Below are 17,798 nucleotides of genomic sequence, written 5' to 3'. Positions count from 1 at the left end.
GCATCGGTTGTGCAGCGGGTATTATACTTCCTGCGCAGCCTTTCCTCCTTCCTTTCTGCCAAATCTGCCAATCATGGCACCGCTTGTGAGTAGCAACATGTGGAGAAAAACAACATGCAGACGGCATGGCTGTGCTTGTGTTTTGTCATTTTACCTGTGTATATAATCAGTGCACCTAATACATCTACCACAGGGACGAAGAGCCTTTTATATGGCTTTGTTTAGTGTGTCGGCTCCAACCACGTTGGCTAGTGCTAACTTTAGCTAGCAGTAGCTAACGTTGGGCTAACGTAGGTGAACGTCAGCACATTAGCGTAGCTAAATGCGGCTCTGCAGGGCATAGTCAACACGTCATAGAAACAGTTGTTTAAAGGCTGTAAAATGCTGCCGTTGATAAATGTTTGCGAAGAGTGACGCCAATGCTAGCCACAAACCAGCTAACGCTACCTACCATTAACTGGATGCAATGTTATTCGGCAGAAGAAAATGCCCCAGTCTCAGCTGTCTTACCTATGCTTGCTATGATGCCCTTATTAAAGAACCTTACAGTTTGTGCTTGACTGTATGTGTGTTTTATTAAAGAACCTTACAGTTTGTGCTTGACTGTATGTGTGTTTTGCTCTGCTGTAGAAAAAGCCAATGGTGAAGAAGCAGGGTGGTAAGAAGAAGAAGCAGATCCTGAAGTTCACCCTGGACTGCACTCACCCTGTCGAAGATGGCATCATGGACGCTGCCAACTTTGTAAGTAGACCAGTTGTTGGAGGTAATAGCCTATTTCCAGAGATCTGATATCGGCCAGATGGTGCTGTAGTGTACACAATGCACAGCAGCCAGGCTTGACCCCTGGATGCGAGTACACTGCAGTTTGACTGTCTTTGCAGTAAGTTGACAAAAAGCATAAGTGATTGTATATGTTGGCTTGCTGTTAATGTTGAAACAGAAACTAACAAACCAACTACAATAGTCGTCACCTGTCAGTACTTTGTACTAGAGTTTCTGTACATCACTCGTCACCGCGTGTTAGATTTCTGATTCCTGTAATCAGTTTATTTTCGGGGTTGTTTATGAAATATCTTGCATCAGATCCGGCTGTATGTGATTTGCTGTGTCTTTGTAACTACAGGAGCAGTTCCTGCAGGAGCGCATTAAGGTGAATGGCAAATCTGGAAACCTGGGTGGTGGTGTGGTGACCATCGAGCGGAGCAAGAGCAAAATCGCTGTGAACTCCGAGGTTCCCTTTTCCAAGAGGTATAAAATACAGTTATTGTTATTGTTCAATGAGATGATTGGAATTTGTGTTTTTGCATATCCCCATTTAAATATACTGTAACTGTACCTTAAGTCTGTCACGATTATCCTGAGTCGGTCATATCTGGTCTGGTTTGTGAGGCTTCATTTCAGCGAATGCCAGCTACTGTTGTGGAATTACTTTAGACACGTCTAAGCCAGAGGTTCTCAAATGTTTTTCAGCCAAGGACCCCTTACAAGATAGAAAATATACCGGGGACCCCCTCATTCTGATTTGTGATTTTGGGCTCAACTTAATTGTTTCCACGGTAAAAATAAATAAATTACAGTGCACCTGAATGCAACATGCAAGATACTGGTGAATAAGTGTCCAAATGTTCATGTCATTCTGGCCAATACTCCACTTCTGTTATAACATTTCAGTCTGGAATATGGAATATCTTTCGATAATCTTTATGATTAAAAGGCTAAAAGTAATCTCATGTGCAAGAAATGCATTTCTTGCGGCCCTGGGGCCATTTGGACACTTATTCAGCGGGTAGTACTAGATGATATACATTGCGATACTACACAAACACTGCATATCTGTAGACTGTTGGGAGGAAACCGGAGCAGCCAGAGGAGAGACCCACGCAAACACGGGGAGAACATGCAGACTCCACACAGAAAGGACCGGGGTGGAGATTCCAACCCGTGACCTTGTGAGGCGACGGTGCTAACCACTGAGCCACCGTGTGCCGCTATATAGAAATCATTACTACTACTATAAAGGGTCATCGATGTTCATATGTAAATGACTTATTTGTCGTTATTCAAATGAATGCTGCCTGGTCTATTCAACAACACTGTTAGAAGAGGTTTGCTTGTGTTTGCTGGCCTCCTTATTCAATAGTCCAGTGTTGATTTTGGCATCAATTTCTCTGAAGACCCCCCCCCCCCCCCCTTCTCATGCATTTTAATTGTGTTGTCCTACTTACCTCTTGTAGTACTGTACTACAGACAGCAGATTTCATTGATAGTGGCCCTGGTTGCCATGGTAATAATGGCCCTGGTTGCCATGGTAATAGCCAAGGCCCCCTATGATCAAAGGCAAATAGAGGAGTGGTTTACTGTACGTCTTTCAAACATAGAGCGCCTCAACTCAATGAAGCCTAGGTCTTTATTTGACTTTATACATGTACACGCCTGGTGTTGAGTTTTATACATGTACACGCCTGGTGTTGAGTTTTATACATGTACACGCCTGGTGTTGAGTTTATACATGTACACGCCTGGTGTTGAGTTTATACATGTACACGCCTGGTGTTGAGTTTATACATGTACACGCCTGGTGTTGAGTTTATACATGTACACGCCTGGTGTTGAGTTTATACATGTACACGCCTGGTGTTGAGTTTTATACATGTACACGCCTGGTGTTGAGTTTATACATGTACACGCCTGGTGTTGAGTTTATACATGTACACGCCTGGTGTTGAGTTTTATACATGTACACGCCTGGTGTTGAGTTTATACATGTACACGCCTGGTGTTGAGTTTTATACATGTACACGCCTGGTGTTGAGTTTTATACATGTACACGCCTGGTGTTGAGTTTATACATGTACACGCCTGGTGTTGAGTTTATACATGTACACGCCTGGTGTTGAGTTTATACATGTACACGCCTGGTGTTGAGTTTATACATGTACACGCCTGGTGTTGAGTTTATACATGTACACGCCTGGTGTTGAGTTTTATACATGTACACGCCTGGTGTTGAGTTTATACATGTACACGCCTGGTGTTGAGTTTATACATGTACACGCCTGGTGTTGAGTTTTATACATGTACACGCCTGGTGTTGAGTTTTATACATGTACACGCCTGGTGTTGAGTTTTATACATGTACACGCCTGGTGTTGAGTTTATACATGTACACGCCTGGTGTTGAGTTTATACATGTACACGCCTGGTGTTGAGTTTTATACATGTACACGCCTGGTGTTGAGTTTTATACATGTACACGCCTGGTGTTGAGTTTTATACATGTACACGCCTGGTGTTGAGTTTTATACAGGTACACGCCTGGTGTTGAGTTTATACATGTACACGCCTGGTGTTGAGTTTTATACAGGTACACGCCTGGTGTTGAGTTTATACATGTACACGCCTGGAGCAGAGTGCACCAGCTGGGCATACGCCTAGGTGTAACGCTATGTCCGACATAGAACTCAAAGTTACGACTAACTTAATTTTATGACTAGTGCACCATGTAGTCTTAAAGGGATAGTTCGGTTTGTTTGAAGTTGGGTCCCATCAGCTAGTCACATACACTAACGTAATTAGGTACAGTGTTCTGGACGCTGAGCGCAGTGTCTAACGAGATCCGGCACCCAGAGGAGCAGCCTCGCGCAGCCTCACCAGCTTTTTCTCTCAGTACTGGGGGTCAACAACTAAAACGTAATTTAGCCACCTAAAACACCTAAAACAACGCCCACCTTAACAAATCGATATCTGTGTACATGCACGCTCTATTTTGACAATTTTCAGCACTTTACTTTTCCGCAAAACAGCAGTTTCATTCGGCACTGCTTTTTCTCCCAGCCGTACAACCACCGTATTCCTCCGCTAAAGCCAGCACAGAGCACAGAGCCGCGGTTTACAAAACAGGAAGAAGAGAGATAAAACACTGACTTACTTTAGAGACAACAAGTCACCTGGCCTCTCTGGTCTGGGTCGTTTTCCACAATTTATCCTGGGAATGGTGAATAAGGTTTGCAGCCAGGGCACCCAGGCATTTAGACAGCAGGCGCATCTCTCTGCCTGTTCACTCTCTGCAAAAGTTCCTCTTCTGTATTCTCTCTGGTTCATAATTGTATCCTCTTGTCACCAAGGTGAATGGCATATCATCCTCGCTATCAAAATCACTCATATTTTCGTCCGTGTATTCTATTTGTTGTGTCTTCAAACCGGGAGAAATAAAATAGCCTACCCCCAAATAACTGCGGAGTAATCCAGTGCTGCGGCTCTGACCTGGCTTTTAGCGGAGGAACACGGTAGTTGTACGGTTTGGAGAAAAAGCAGTGCCGAATGAAACTGCTGTTTTGCGGAAAAGTAAAGCGCTGAAAATTGTCAAAATAGAGCGTGCATGTACACGGATATCGATTTGTTTAGGTGGGCGTTGTTTTAGGTGGCTAAATTACAGTTATAGTTTTAGTTGTTGACCCCCAGTACTGAGAGAAAAAGCTGGTGAGGCTGCGCGAGGCTGCTCCTCTGGGTGCCGGATCTCGTTAGACACTGCGCTCAGCGTCCAGAACACTGTACCTAATTACGTTAGTGTATGTGACTAGCTGATAGGACCCAACTTCAAACAAACCGAACTATCCCTTTAAGCCCTGTATGCCTGCTCCATACCAGACGTAAAAGTTACACCCAAGGCGTACCCATACTGACTGACAGCTGTCTCATCTTGATCTGCGCTGTCGGGACTGACGGCTCTGTACTGTCAGTGCCGTTCAGTCCTGCGATGCGCGGGAATCTTCTCCAAAAATATCGATCGATATGTGCTGTGAATGGACGTTTTGGGCGCAGGACCTCCGCTCGTCGGCGGGTTTTTAAAAGCTGATGCGTTGCGTCGGAAGATCTTTCAATTTCTCGTCAACTGCCCACAGTGCGCAGTCTGCCATCACATTCAGTACTGATTGCACTTGTGATCAAATTCCATGCATCTTGTTTCTGTTTGTTTGTGTTGGCGCTGTTAAATTTAGCTGTGAGAATGTTTCTATGCTTTGAGCTGAGTTGGAGCTGTCTGTCAGCTGTCTCGAGCTTGTCTGAGAGAAGTGTGTTGCTTGACAACAACTACGTTTTCACGTGAACGCGCACGTCCGCAGCCTAAAGACCGGGCGCATCTACGACCATGTTAAGTCAGGCTTGGTGCACTAGGTGTAAATTCAAATCACAACGTCAGGCGTAGCTAAGACCGGCGTAACAGTTAAGGCCTACTTTTTTACGCCCAGCTGGTGCACTCGGCTCCTGGTGTTGAGTTTTATACATGTACACGCCTGGTGTTGAGTTTTATACATGTACACGCCTGGTGTTGAGTTTTATACATGTACACGCCTGGTGTTGAGTTTATACATGTACATGCCTGGTGTTGAGTTTATACATGTACATGCCTGGTGTTGAGTTTTATACATGTACACGCCTGGTGTTGAGTTTATACATGTACACGCCTGGTGTTGAGTTTATACATGTACATGCCTGGTGTTGAGTTTATACATGTACATGCCTGGTGTTGAGTTTATACATGTACACGCCTGGTGTTGAGTTTTATACATGTACACGCCTGGTGTTGAGTTTATACATGTACATGCCTGGTGTTGAGTTTATACATGTACACGCCTGGTGTTGAGTTTTATACATGTACACGCCTGGTGTTGAGTTTTATACATGTACACGCCTGGTGTTGAGTTTATACATGTACACGCCTGGTGTTGAGTTTATACATGTACATGCCTGGTGTTGAGTTTATACATGTACATGCCTGGTGTTGAGTTTATACATGTACACGCCTGGTGTTGAGTTTTATACATGTACACGCCTGGTGTTGAGTTTTATGCCAGGATCAGACTACACGATATTTTTTGTTGTTCACGATGTCACCATGTCAGACGAGACCATCATACTGCCATAAATTCGTGGCATGTCTTGGTCGGGAGACTGGCCACACTACAAGTGTATTCTCGCTTAACACCGACAGAGCATCGTATGCCACCGTCATCACGTCGTCTGCTGTCGTCAGCGAGTTCACAGGTCGTCGGGGAGGCGGACCTGTGAACGAAACCTCCCAGCATGCATTGAGGCCAATACATTGACAAGAAATAGCAACCAAATCAGCCTAAATAGGTTAAGTGGTAGATAGAAATAATGTTTATGTTAGCACAATATGCAATTGTAGAACATTTCAATATTGGACAAAATAAAACATTGAAATCAAAACACAACCCTATGTGAAACATGTATGTAATCCAGGTGCTATATATATCCCTTGCAGATTTAACGTTATTTGGATGAGTGACACTGATGCACTGTGATGTCCGCTCCAGCCTCCAATAAGACTATACTTCATGTGCACGCCCACTATTTTCTTGCCAGCTGCTGCGAGACAAGAAGGAAGAGAAACGAGCATGCAGCCGACTCTGCTGAGCTCATGTTATTTGTAGTGAGCAATGCCCATTGCCCAGGCGTTTAAACGCAAATTAAAACACCCTGGCCTTTTTATCTCTTTTATTCTTTTGAGCGGTGCGGAGCGGGTGAAATCTGTATCGAGCGGGGAGGCGTTATTTCGAATCGCACATAGGTTACGCAAAAACCACCTGTGCCCGCCTACGCAGCAGTCAAGCGCCGGGATTGGCCAGGAGCAAGTCTTTTCTCTTCTTTTGACAGCTGGAATCTCCCACACCACAAATCGATTTCATCAACCAACTGAATTGCGGACATTGAAATGAATTATTAGTGTATTAACGCCAATGAAAACGTAACACAAGCTTTTAACACACAATCGATTTTTAAACATTTATTTCAAAACATATATTGTAAAATTCAGGCCTTGTCAAAGCTTCAATAACAGAGCTCAGCGAAGTGACATGTTGTTTAACCTGCAAATGAAAACTATAAGCGGGGAGCGGTCTCCCCAGGACCTGATACCTGTCTTCCGGGGTGTCACACTAGGCGAAACCAAGTCCAAAAGACTGACATGCCAGTCTTTTCGTCAGGGCGTCGTGAGGCGTCCTAGACGTCCCGACTGGTCCCGACGCTGGTCTTTGATTATGTCACACTACAAGAGGTGAAGACGGCCGATCGTCGTCCCCGACGGTCATATTCGGGCCCGACGCTGAAAATCTGTCGCGCACGACCAAATCGGTCTAATATCGGGCTGAATTCGTGTAGTCTGAACCAGGCATTATACATGTACACGCCTGGTGTTGAGTTTATACATGTACACGCCTGGTGTTGAGTTTTATACATGTACACGCCTGGTGTTGAGTTTATACATGTACACGCCTGGTGTTGAGTTTTATACATGTACACGCCTGGTGTTGAGTTTATACATGTACACGCCTGGTGTTGAGTTTTATACATGTACACGCCTGGTGTTGAGTTTATACATGTACACGCCTGGTGTTGAGTTTTATACATGTACACGCCTGGTGTTGAGTTTATACATGTCTGGTGTTGAGTTTTATACATGTACACGCCTGGTGTTTTATACATGTACACGCCTGGTGTTTTATACATGTACACGCCTGGTGTTGAGTTTTATACATGTACACGCCTGGGGCCAGTTGCACCAACTGGTCTTACACTGGTCTTAAGCTAAGTTGGTCGTAACTTTACGACCTAACAGCTACGCCGGTTGCACCAAGATGGCTTAAGCCTTCTTTTCACTACGACCAGGCGTAACTCTTACGCCTGGTCAGGAGGAGGCGTAGAGCCTGCCTGTCTCTGCGGTGACCTTTTTGAGTTTACCGTCATCGTCGTAACACAGCCAGTTCTCCGCCTTTGAAAGCACGATGTTAAGATTATAACTAACTAGTTGTGTGGCTTAGCCTTCCCAAATGTTGCAGTTAATTTTTTAGAATTTAATACATAGAATTGGGTTACATTCAATTTCATTCAGACTGTCTGTCTGGCTCAATCACCGCCATTTTTCCCCCGGAGCGAGGGAGGATGGGAGGAGGGAGGGTGTAGTGACACACTTACAGTAGTGGCTGATAGAGCGTAGTGGCACAGTGACGCTCCAAGCAGGTCGCGAGGCACATTTTTGCAACATCATCCAATCAGGGGGCATTCCCTGGCAATTCACATGGACGCGCATTGCTACGACCCGCGTAGTTAAGACCAGACGTAAGCCGTGTTGGTGCAACAGGCATAAATCCACTCTAAAGACTGGTCTTAACTAAGACCGACGTAGGAGTTACGACCAGGCATAGTTAAGACCACTTGGTGCAACCGGCCCCTGGTGTTTTATACATGTACACGCCTGGTGTTTTATACATGTACACGCCTGGTGTTTTATACATGTACACGCCTGGTGTTTTATACATGTACACGCCTGGTGTTGAGTTTTATACATGTACACGCCTGGTGTTTTATACATGTACACGCCTGGTGTTGAGTTTTAGGGTGTATTCACACCTCTGGGTCGTTTGCTTTGTTTCCGATTCCGGGGCTTAATTGATACAATTGTTGCATTTGTGCCTTGGTTGGTTTGTGTTCACACAGCCACAAATGAAACGGTCCAAATAGTATTGCCAAGCCTCTTGGATTGGCCAGGAGACACTCTGGTAGGCTAATAGCCTCCCGGGATGGAAAAAATAATTCCCAGAGATTTTATATGATTATAATAATGTGTTTTGTTACACCTACATTGTAGGCTACGTCGGGTGTGCGCGTGTGAGGAGAGAGAAAGAAAGAAAGTTCGGGAGAGAGTGAGAGTTATTTATTTATTTATTTATTTAGGCTGTCTATTGGGAATTTGGAGATAGAAGATCAAAGTCCCTCGCAACCTCTGCTATTGGCTACTATCACGGAGACTTCAGAGGATTAGCCGACACATAAGCTATGAACACCTGTCCTGTCAGGAATAAAATATTAATAAATAATTTAATAATAGCCTACGGACATTTCAAGGAATACATGCAATCAGTCTGATTGTCTGATTGAACCAGACAATCTTATCACAAAGAAGGCTGGCTCTGATTACCACGACTTGTTATTTAATGGAGACCAGAGGTAAGATGATCGAGTTCAAACTGTTTATGTGATGATGCATGGTTTTTAAACGATAAAAATGCTCGTTCTTCAGGCCATTACGCACAGCACAGCTGACTACGGCAACTGTCTTATCCAAAAGTGCGCACTGTTTCCTGCTTTGTGTCGGATCGAGGTCAGATCACGTTCTCACTACAAATGAACCGCACCAGAGTTTGTTTAAAGCGGGCCGAGACCACCCTTTCTTGGCCATCTCGGTCCGCTTGTTTTGTCCCGCATCCGAGTGCGATGGCTGTGTTCACACTCCCCCAAACGAACCGCACCAAGGGGGAAAACGCTCTCTGTTTCGGAACAACTGCTCCAAACGAGATAGGTGAGAATACACCCTGATACATGTACACGCCTGGTGTTGAGTTTTATACATGTACACGCCTGGTGTTGAGTTTTATACATGTACACGCCTGGTGTTGAGTTTTATACATGTACACGCCTGGTGTTGAGTTTTATACATGTACACGCTAGGGCTGTGCGATTTTGCCTAAAACTAAAATTGACGATTTTTTCTCTCAAAACTCGATTTTCGATTTCGATTTCGATTTATTATACTATTATACTTCTCTAAACATTTGTTGCCCTGCAGAGCTCTTTTCCCCCCTTTTTTCCATAATTGACAATTTACGCTTTTACTCTGAAGGTAGAACAACTCAACTTCCTGTTTTAGCTTGCCGCTGCTATGCTTAACTGTTGCTTGCTAACTTGACACTGGTGGATTTGCGTGTTCCTTCGTGAGATAATTATATTAGTGTCTAATCGACCACCCGTGCTCGGAGTTATATCTGTACTAGAATAACACAAAATCACAACAGGAATGCGTGGAACTGCGATAGCAGTTAGGGGGAAATTCAGACACACAGGGACAGGTGAGTCAGCTGAGGCTGCTAACTTACAGCCATGAATACAGCCAATCTATCAGTACTCGGTGGCCTCACGTGTTGTTTTGTTATTATGTGAACTGTAAAGGCAACGTTTCATCGTCCGGTGATAACGTCTGTGTTCGTGTGCGCGCGTGAGTGTGTTGTGGCAATCGTTATCTTGTAGGCTACAGCCCACAGTGCAACAAGCGACAAGAGAGAGGCTCAGTGCTCACTCTGTGCTTTTTGGTCGGAGGTGTTGAAATAAGTCCATTGCGCTGCTGTTTTTAGTAGCCAGTATCACAGCCTCTAGAGACTTTACAGCGGGGAGAATGGACAAGTAGCAGCATGCGTACATGAGAGAGAGCCGCCCCGCGTAACGTACTTACCCTAGTTAAAGTGAAAATTAAATTAAAAATTAAAAATTTTAATAAAAAAAAAAAAAAAAAAAACGATTTTACGATTTTCATTTTTTTAACATCGTCCTAACTAATTAATTCGATTACGATTCAAAATCGATTAATCGCACAGCCCTAGTACACGCCTGGTGTTGAGTTTTATACATGTACACGCCTGGTGTTGAGTTTATACATGTACACGCCTGGTGTTGAGTTTTATACATGTACACGCCTGGTGTTGAGTTTATACATGTACACGCCTGGTGTTGGGTTTATACATGTACACGCCTGGTGTTGAGTTGTATACATGTACACGCCTGGTTTTGGTCAAACAGAAGTTGGTAAAAGTTGTGTTGGCCGCAGTAATGCGTCTTTCCAAACAGGCTGGAGAGTCTCTGTGTGGCAGGCACAGAGGACAGCCTGGAGAGCCTCTGTGTGGCAGGCACTAGGGATGTTCATTTTGAAAAATCGAAAATCGGGAAAATTATCGATCAATTATCGATTATCGATGGCGTAATAATAATAATAGTTTTTTTTTTTTTTTTTTTTTTTTTTTTTTACTCTGGTCTGGTAATAACGTTGCGCGTTCTCGGCCAGCTATAATGGCGATGCCGCTGTGTAGTAAGAATATCAGGCACTAGCGCTGTGGCCAGGTAAACAAACATGTTACATGTCAGGTTACATGATGTAAGGCAATCGGCGTCTTCCAGCTTAGCTGACAGCACAAGAGTCAAATCAACAGGCCTGAGCCTCACTGAGGTCCGCAGACCGCTGGGTGCGTTTGTTTGTGTCCCCGGCGCATGCCGGTGTGAATTCCCCATGTTTAAAACTGTTTTGTTGGCACAAAGGCCCATGCCCAGCCAGAAAACTAGAGACTATATGAAGCTCCACCTCACGTTAGTCGGCTGTGCAATGGAGTGGGGCGAGGAGGAACGAATTCCACCCAAACCTAGTCCGCAAAAAAAAAAATAATAATAATAATAATAATCGATCAAAATTCCACATGATCGAATCAATTCCTTAACGATCAATTATCAATTTTCAATAATTGATGAACATCCCTAGTTTAAAACACCTGCTGCATTGTGCTACTTGTATCAAATGCCCAAAACATATACTGCCATCTTGTGGCCAGAGTAAAGACCAACACCACAGAGTGAACTACACTAGAGCAGGGCTACCCGGCCCGTCGGACTCGGAACCCGAACCCGGCCCGACTTACGGGCCGGGTTCGGACAGAAACATTGAAGTCGCGTTCGGGCTCGGGCCGGGCTCGGTCACGTAATGAGTCACTTGTTTTTGCCTTCAAATATATCTATCATCAGCTCCTGAGCTAATTTACTACGTTAATGAAAGCACTTGAAGGCATCGAATGAAACACGCCCAGACATGCACTCTGCTGCTCTGCCCGGAGTCAGCTGCGTGTCGGCTCCGTGCAGTACTTCTTTCAGCGATGTGGGACTGTGTGGGCAGTGCACCACGGCACGCACGAATTAGGCTGTTTGGTGCTTTGCTTTGTACATTACGTATTAATCATTGACTGCTTTGAATTACGAGGACTGATTTTGGTTTGGGATTATATCTGTTTATAGGCTGGACAGACTCATTGAATTATGCGCTCGCTGCGCTCTGAGGGGGAAAAAAAATCAGGGAGGGGGTTCGGGCCGGGCTCGGACAGATTATCAATTGACACCTGTCGGGCCGGGCCGGGCTCGGCTAATAATGTGACGGGCTCGGTCGGGTTCGGTAAGGAAAATTCAGCCCGAGCCCAGCTCTAAACTACACACAAACACAAAATTGTAATGAGCAAAATACACATAATTCTAATTAGCCAACATATTATGCATTGTAATTTCAAGAATTTAAGAAATAAATGTTCAAGTTAGCTACTATCAAAACGGCTCGTACAGTCAGCTTTAACTGCTGGGGGGGGGTCCTGATCTGTTTACATGCAGTTTCTTCCATAAATACAGTGTGAGCAATACTGTACAATATAGTTACAGTATCTGCAGTGAAAGACTAAACATGTGTTGTGACTGAAGCGTTGTTTGAATTTGTAAAGCTAAATCTTGTTTGAAGTTAATTGAGGGAAGCACAGCCCAATACTGACATACTCAATTTACCTTTTCATCTTTTCACTCTGCCAGCAGAACCTCAGTCAAATGTCATGTCGAGAGCAGCAGTGAGAAATAGTGGAAAAGCTGTGTCAAACAAATAGGGCTGGCTTAAAAAAAATATCAATATCGAATCGATATTCATTTGAAGGAACTGATTTCGATCCATAAATCCCAATATTGATCTTTTGATATGCCTTTTCCCGTGGATGCTTGAAGCTTTAACCCCGTTAGGCTCATGTGGTTTGTTCTTAGATCTTGCAAACATTAATATTTGTAATAATGCACCAGGTAGAGTCCAGGTTCCTTGTACAATTTACAGCATTATTTCTTTGAGAATCTCCTTAATATCCAAGCAAAATTGGTATTGTAACTGAAATATTGATATCAAATCGCAAATCAAATCGGGACCTTCAATGTGTATTGGAGTCGTATCGAATCGGGGAATACCCAGCTATGCAAACAAACGTTAGTATCTCAAACTATACGTCGCATTGCTTATATTTTGACATTGTATATCAGCCACCTGTCCCAGAGTCATATTAGTTGTCAGACTGAGAGACTGAGAGACTCTGCATTCCAAGATTTAACTTGTCTGAACTGTGTGGCTTTAGTGAAAAGTGCAGACTGTAAAGTCTGGTAGACTTTACAGTCTGTAAAGTTACATTCTGTAAAGTCTGGTAGACTTTACAGTCTGCACTCATGTCACACTGTAGGCTGACTCCATAGGCTGCCATTATAAAGGTAAGGGGATAGCTGATGTGGTTCTGCCAGGTGCCAAGCTTGCTCAACTGTTATTGGAGCACAGAGCAAAAAGGGGTGGGACTACTTTTCTTTTGTTTGATACTTATTAGAAAGTGTCGCTCAGCACATGGTCGCAGACGAAAAAGAAAGTGTAGCTCATGGTGTTTCATTTATACTTCAGAGGACGTTCGCCTCGGTTCAGCGGTCACGTGACACCCGAACGCTATAAGCAGACAGCCAAGAGAAGAGGAATACACAGTGAAACCACCTCGGAGGCAAGATGTAACGTACTTGGCTGCAGCCGCATATAAACGACACACAACTCACCTCCTCTCTCTCTGGGAAATTGGTCACGGTGTTCTTTGTGATTTTCACGAAGTCATACATCAAGGACAGGCTGATAAAAATAGCGGAGACACGTTCATTCATTTCAATCGAGTGAAAACCAAAACTTGGAAGTCAAGCGCGTACCGTCTATATAGCCAATAACACTTGCGCGACACATCGTGACGTAGTCAGCGACACTAGACATTTCACCAGGTAGCAGACACTGCTGCTCGCCCACACTTGAAAGTGTCGACTCAAGTCCTCATTTCTGTCGGCGACCGTTTCAAAAGTGTCGGCAGACAAAGCATAAATTGGGCTTTAGAAAAGGTCAATTGTCAATGGACTGAAACGGGTCCATAAACTATCTATCGATCTATACATTTGGCAATGTGGGCTCTCTTGTTTCAATTTTTGTCACAGTGAACTTGTGACATCATTTGATGTCATTCATCAGTAACTTACAGTGGCCATCCTGTGCTCTTCAGAGGATTTAGGCATTGAAGGACTAGACTCGGTGTTTGTAAATTACTCATTTTAGATCCAGACTGATACGATGTAGCCAGCGCATTAATTTAGAACAGTGAACACAGTTTGACTGGAACTAGTAGGTGTCATTGTCAGAAAATAATGGACACCCTGCAGCCAATCAGAATCAAGTATTTGCCCAGACCATGGTATAAATAGTGTTAGAGGTCATAACTAAATTCTCTGTCTGCCTGTGATTGTCTCAACTGGAACTTATATTAGATGTGTTAACGTCCACCTGTCTGTTTCTCCATGCAGGATAAAACAAAAAAACACTAAACAGACTGTGCAAAACCCTCTGTACTGTGGTTGCAGTGAATGTTGGCATGTAAAAAATATATATATTTCTTTCTGGACATGACAACTCAAAAGTTTGATGTTGGTCTCTCCCTTGTCTCCCAGGTACTTGAAATATCTGACCAAGAAGTATCTGAAGAAGAACAACCTCAGGGACTGGCTGAGGGTGGTGGCCAACACCAAGGAGAGCTACGAGCTGCGCTACTTCCAGATCAACCAGGATGAGGAAGAGGAGGAGGACGAAGATTAAAACATGGCCACACCACTTTTAATAAAACTTTCAAATGGAAATAAATCCTGTGTTTGCTGTTAATTGCTGGAATATTTGAAATGTTGGCAACACTTTTATATTAAGGTAGACATAATCACCATTAACTAGTTGCTTATTAGCATTTATATTAACAGCATATTGGCTGTTTATTAATAATTATAAAGCACGTATTAATGCTTTATCCTGCATGGCCATGTTCTACAACTTCTAGGCCGGCGGTCAGCAACCTATGGCATGGGTTCTACCTCTGGCACGCAAAGGGGTAACCAGTGACACAGTAGCAATAAGTGTGCCAACTTGAGATTTTTTTGTAGAAATGTTGACGTGCCCTGCCAAATTACCATTTCACAGCCATTTGCATTTGCTCTGCATGTTTTTTAGGATATTTACGGTAGTCACCCAGCACGGAAGACCGTGCTGTGTATCTTGTATACGGCTTTAATTTCAATGTCCTGATTTTGGATGAACCAACATGAGAGATCCGTTGGCAGATTTAAATTTGGAGTCAATCTTTTTGTAGCACACTGATTGACGAGCACATTTGAAAATGGCACTTCATATCCAAAAGGTTGCTGAACCCTGTACTAGGGCATAAGCGTTTTCCTGATGGCAAAGAAGTTGTACGATCCTAAGCTTTAGTGGTAGGCTACTACCACCTTATAAGGCCCATACTACGCAAAGCATACTGATAACTTATGAACAACTTACTATCATTAAGCAGTACTTAGGAGGTGATTTAGGGGAACTGTGTGGTACCCAGAGATCGATCCATTAACAATTGAAGTTGAAATTGTCACATGCTTCCTCTGATGAGGTCTCTATTACGGGGCATCCTCTGTACAGCTGTACAGAGCATTAGTCCAGGCATTTTACGCAAATATGTGGGTCAACCTCACACTAATTGCAACAAAACCAAACTCAACTGATTTTGTATCCTCAATATGTCCTCAACGAAGGAAAAAAAGTGTTAAGGAAATGTATGAAGGGAAAGTTTTGAAAATGACCTAAATATGATGGAAGCCTATGGAAGCCTTTCTTTTTTTTTTTATGTGCCATAAATCTCATCACTTATATCCTGTATGTGTTTTTTGCTTCAAGGAGAAAAAAAAATAAAAAAAAAAACGTTTTTGGTAGCATCATATGTAGTCTAGTAGGAACGGGGGGTCCCCGCGCACCCGAAAGATATATTTTTCTAACATAGATTTTTGTACTCCTCAAGGTGTCTAATAAACAAATTTTGTTGTTACCCCGTTGAAATAGTGTCCCATGGGTCCGTTTGGCGGCCATCCCCACATGGAAAGAATCTATATGAACATATATGCAACCTATATGCAACCTATATGCAGCATATATGAGCATATAGGCCATATATATGCCGCATATAGGTTGCATATAGGCCAGATTTAGGTGCATATATGCGCATATAGGCCATATATATGCCGCATATAGGTTGCATATAGGCCAGATTTAGGTGCATATATGCGCATATAGGAGCATATAGGCCATATATATGCCGCATATAGGTTGCATATAGGCCAGATTTAGGTGCATATATGCGCATATAGGAGCATATAGGCCATATATATGCCGCATATAGGTTGCATATAGGACAGATTTAGGTGCATATATGCGCATATAGGCCACATTTATGCCGCATATAGGTTGCATATAGGCCAGATTCAGGTGCATATAAGTGCATATACCGGGCATATAGGTCTCCTATAGCTTCTTTATATCCACATATAGGTACTATATGTGCACATACAGGGCATATATGTCTCCTATATAGCTTCTTTATATACACATAAAGGCCCTATATGTTCATAATAGAGGTCATATAGGTCTCACTTCTTTATATCCACATATAGGCCATATATGTACACAATACAAGGTATATGCCTCCTATATAGGTCATTTACAAATCTGTTTGTATACACTGTGTCATATACCCAGCGAGCACAAAACGTTTTTTCAACGTTGATTTTTAGTTTAAATCTGGGTGATATTGGGTTTGAACGTCTAAGACCTAATTTCACCCTCTTTTCAACCGGCTAAAATGCGGTTACAACGTAAACGTGTAAAAAAACACAATTTGGTTCATCATATTGTTAAAACATTTGTTGTAGTTTGGAATAGAGACAATATTGATAGTGTGTGAATTGGCATTTTATTGTCTTTTATTGTGTAACTGAGAGTTGAAATCTGATCTACACGAAAACTACATTTCAACGCATTTTATGTCACATGAAATATCATAAATATGGGACTATAGGCTATGTGGTGCCAGCAAAAAGCTTCCAGGACACAACTATGGTTAATAGTTTAGCGCAATACTATAAAATAATGAATTCAGTTCCTGCAGCAACGCGCATGCGCAAGTACTTACTAGCTGTGACTGACTAGACCAAAGCAAGTCTGCACCAAGTGCGGAACGAGGTGCTCTGGGCACACTATAAGTTATTGTAACAGACTATACGAGGCTCTGTGTAGGCCTACCTCCTGAGTCTCTGGTGTTAAATGAAGTTAACCTCTGAAGCCGTACAGCCTACAGACTATAGATGCACACATACACACATCATTTTAGTCTGTTACGATTGTACGCATCACATAAAATAACTTCCCGATCGCTGACAATTGTGGTCTACGTTGTGTGCGAGAGTATATAATGTGCCCGGCTCTGTGGTAAATATAAGAAAATGTATAGCTCAGCACTAGAGCGCACGGCTTGAACGGGGTTCGAATCCCGTGTGGGCTGCTATTTTTTTTTATTTAAAATCCTACATATAGGTACATATATGTACATATAGGTTTCCCATATATGGTGCATACATAAAATTGGCCGATTTCCTATATTATATGTACATATAGGTACATATATGTACCTATACATATAGGTACATATATGTACATATAATATAGGAAAACGGCCAATTTTATGTATGCACCATATATGGGAAAACTATATGTGGCCCTATATTAAAACATATAGGGTACATATAGATTCTTTCCATGTGGGTCTTTGCGGGCATATTGCGATGTCTGATGAAAATGGATAAGGGTCATAACTTTTGAACTAGACGTCATACAGAGACAAATGACACCACTTTTCTGTATGATTTCTGCATGAGGAATTGATTGAGAGGGTTGTTTTAATGATTTTAACAGGTTTGGTATAGTAAAACTCAAAAACATTTGAAAAAAGTGTCTA

The 17,798-nt window shown here is 43.0% G+C and overlaps 1 protein-coding gene across 1 annotated transcript; it reads left to right on the top strand.

Annotated features, from left to right (window-relative positions):
• Nucleotides 1-37: 37 nt before the first annotated feature.
• rpl22 (ribosomal protein L22) lies at nt 38-14,614 on the top strand. Its single transcript, XM_083661573.1, has 4 exons — nt 38-85; nt 631-741; nt 1,124-1,248; nt 14,425-14,614. The coding sequence occupies exons 1-4, from the start codon at nt 74-76 to the stop codon at nt 14,567-14,569; spliced, it is 393 nt and encodes a 130-aa protein (XP_083517699.1). The 5' UTR covers nt 38-73; the 3' UTR covers nt 14,570-14,614.
• Nucleotides 14,615-17,798: the final 3,184 nt, after the last annotated feature.

The sequence above is a fragment of the Poromitra crassiceps genome (genome assembly GCF_964638095.1).
Source record: "Poromitra crassiceps genome assembly, chromosome: 27".
NCBI lineage: Eukaryota > Metazoa > Chordata > Actinopteri > Beryciformes > Melamphaidae > Poromitra > Poromitra crassiceps.
Note: the sequence above shows the minus strand (reverse complement) of the source record. Positions and strands in the feature narration are given on the sequence as shown.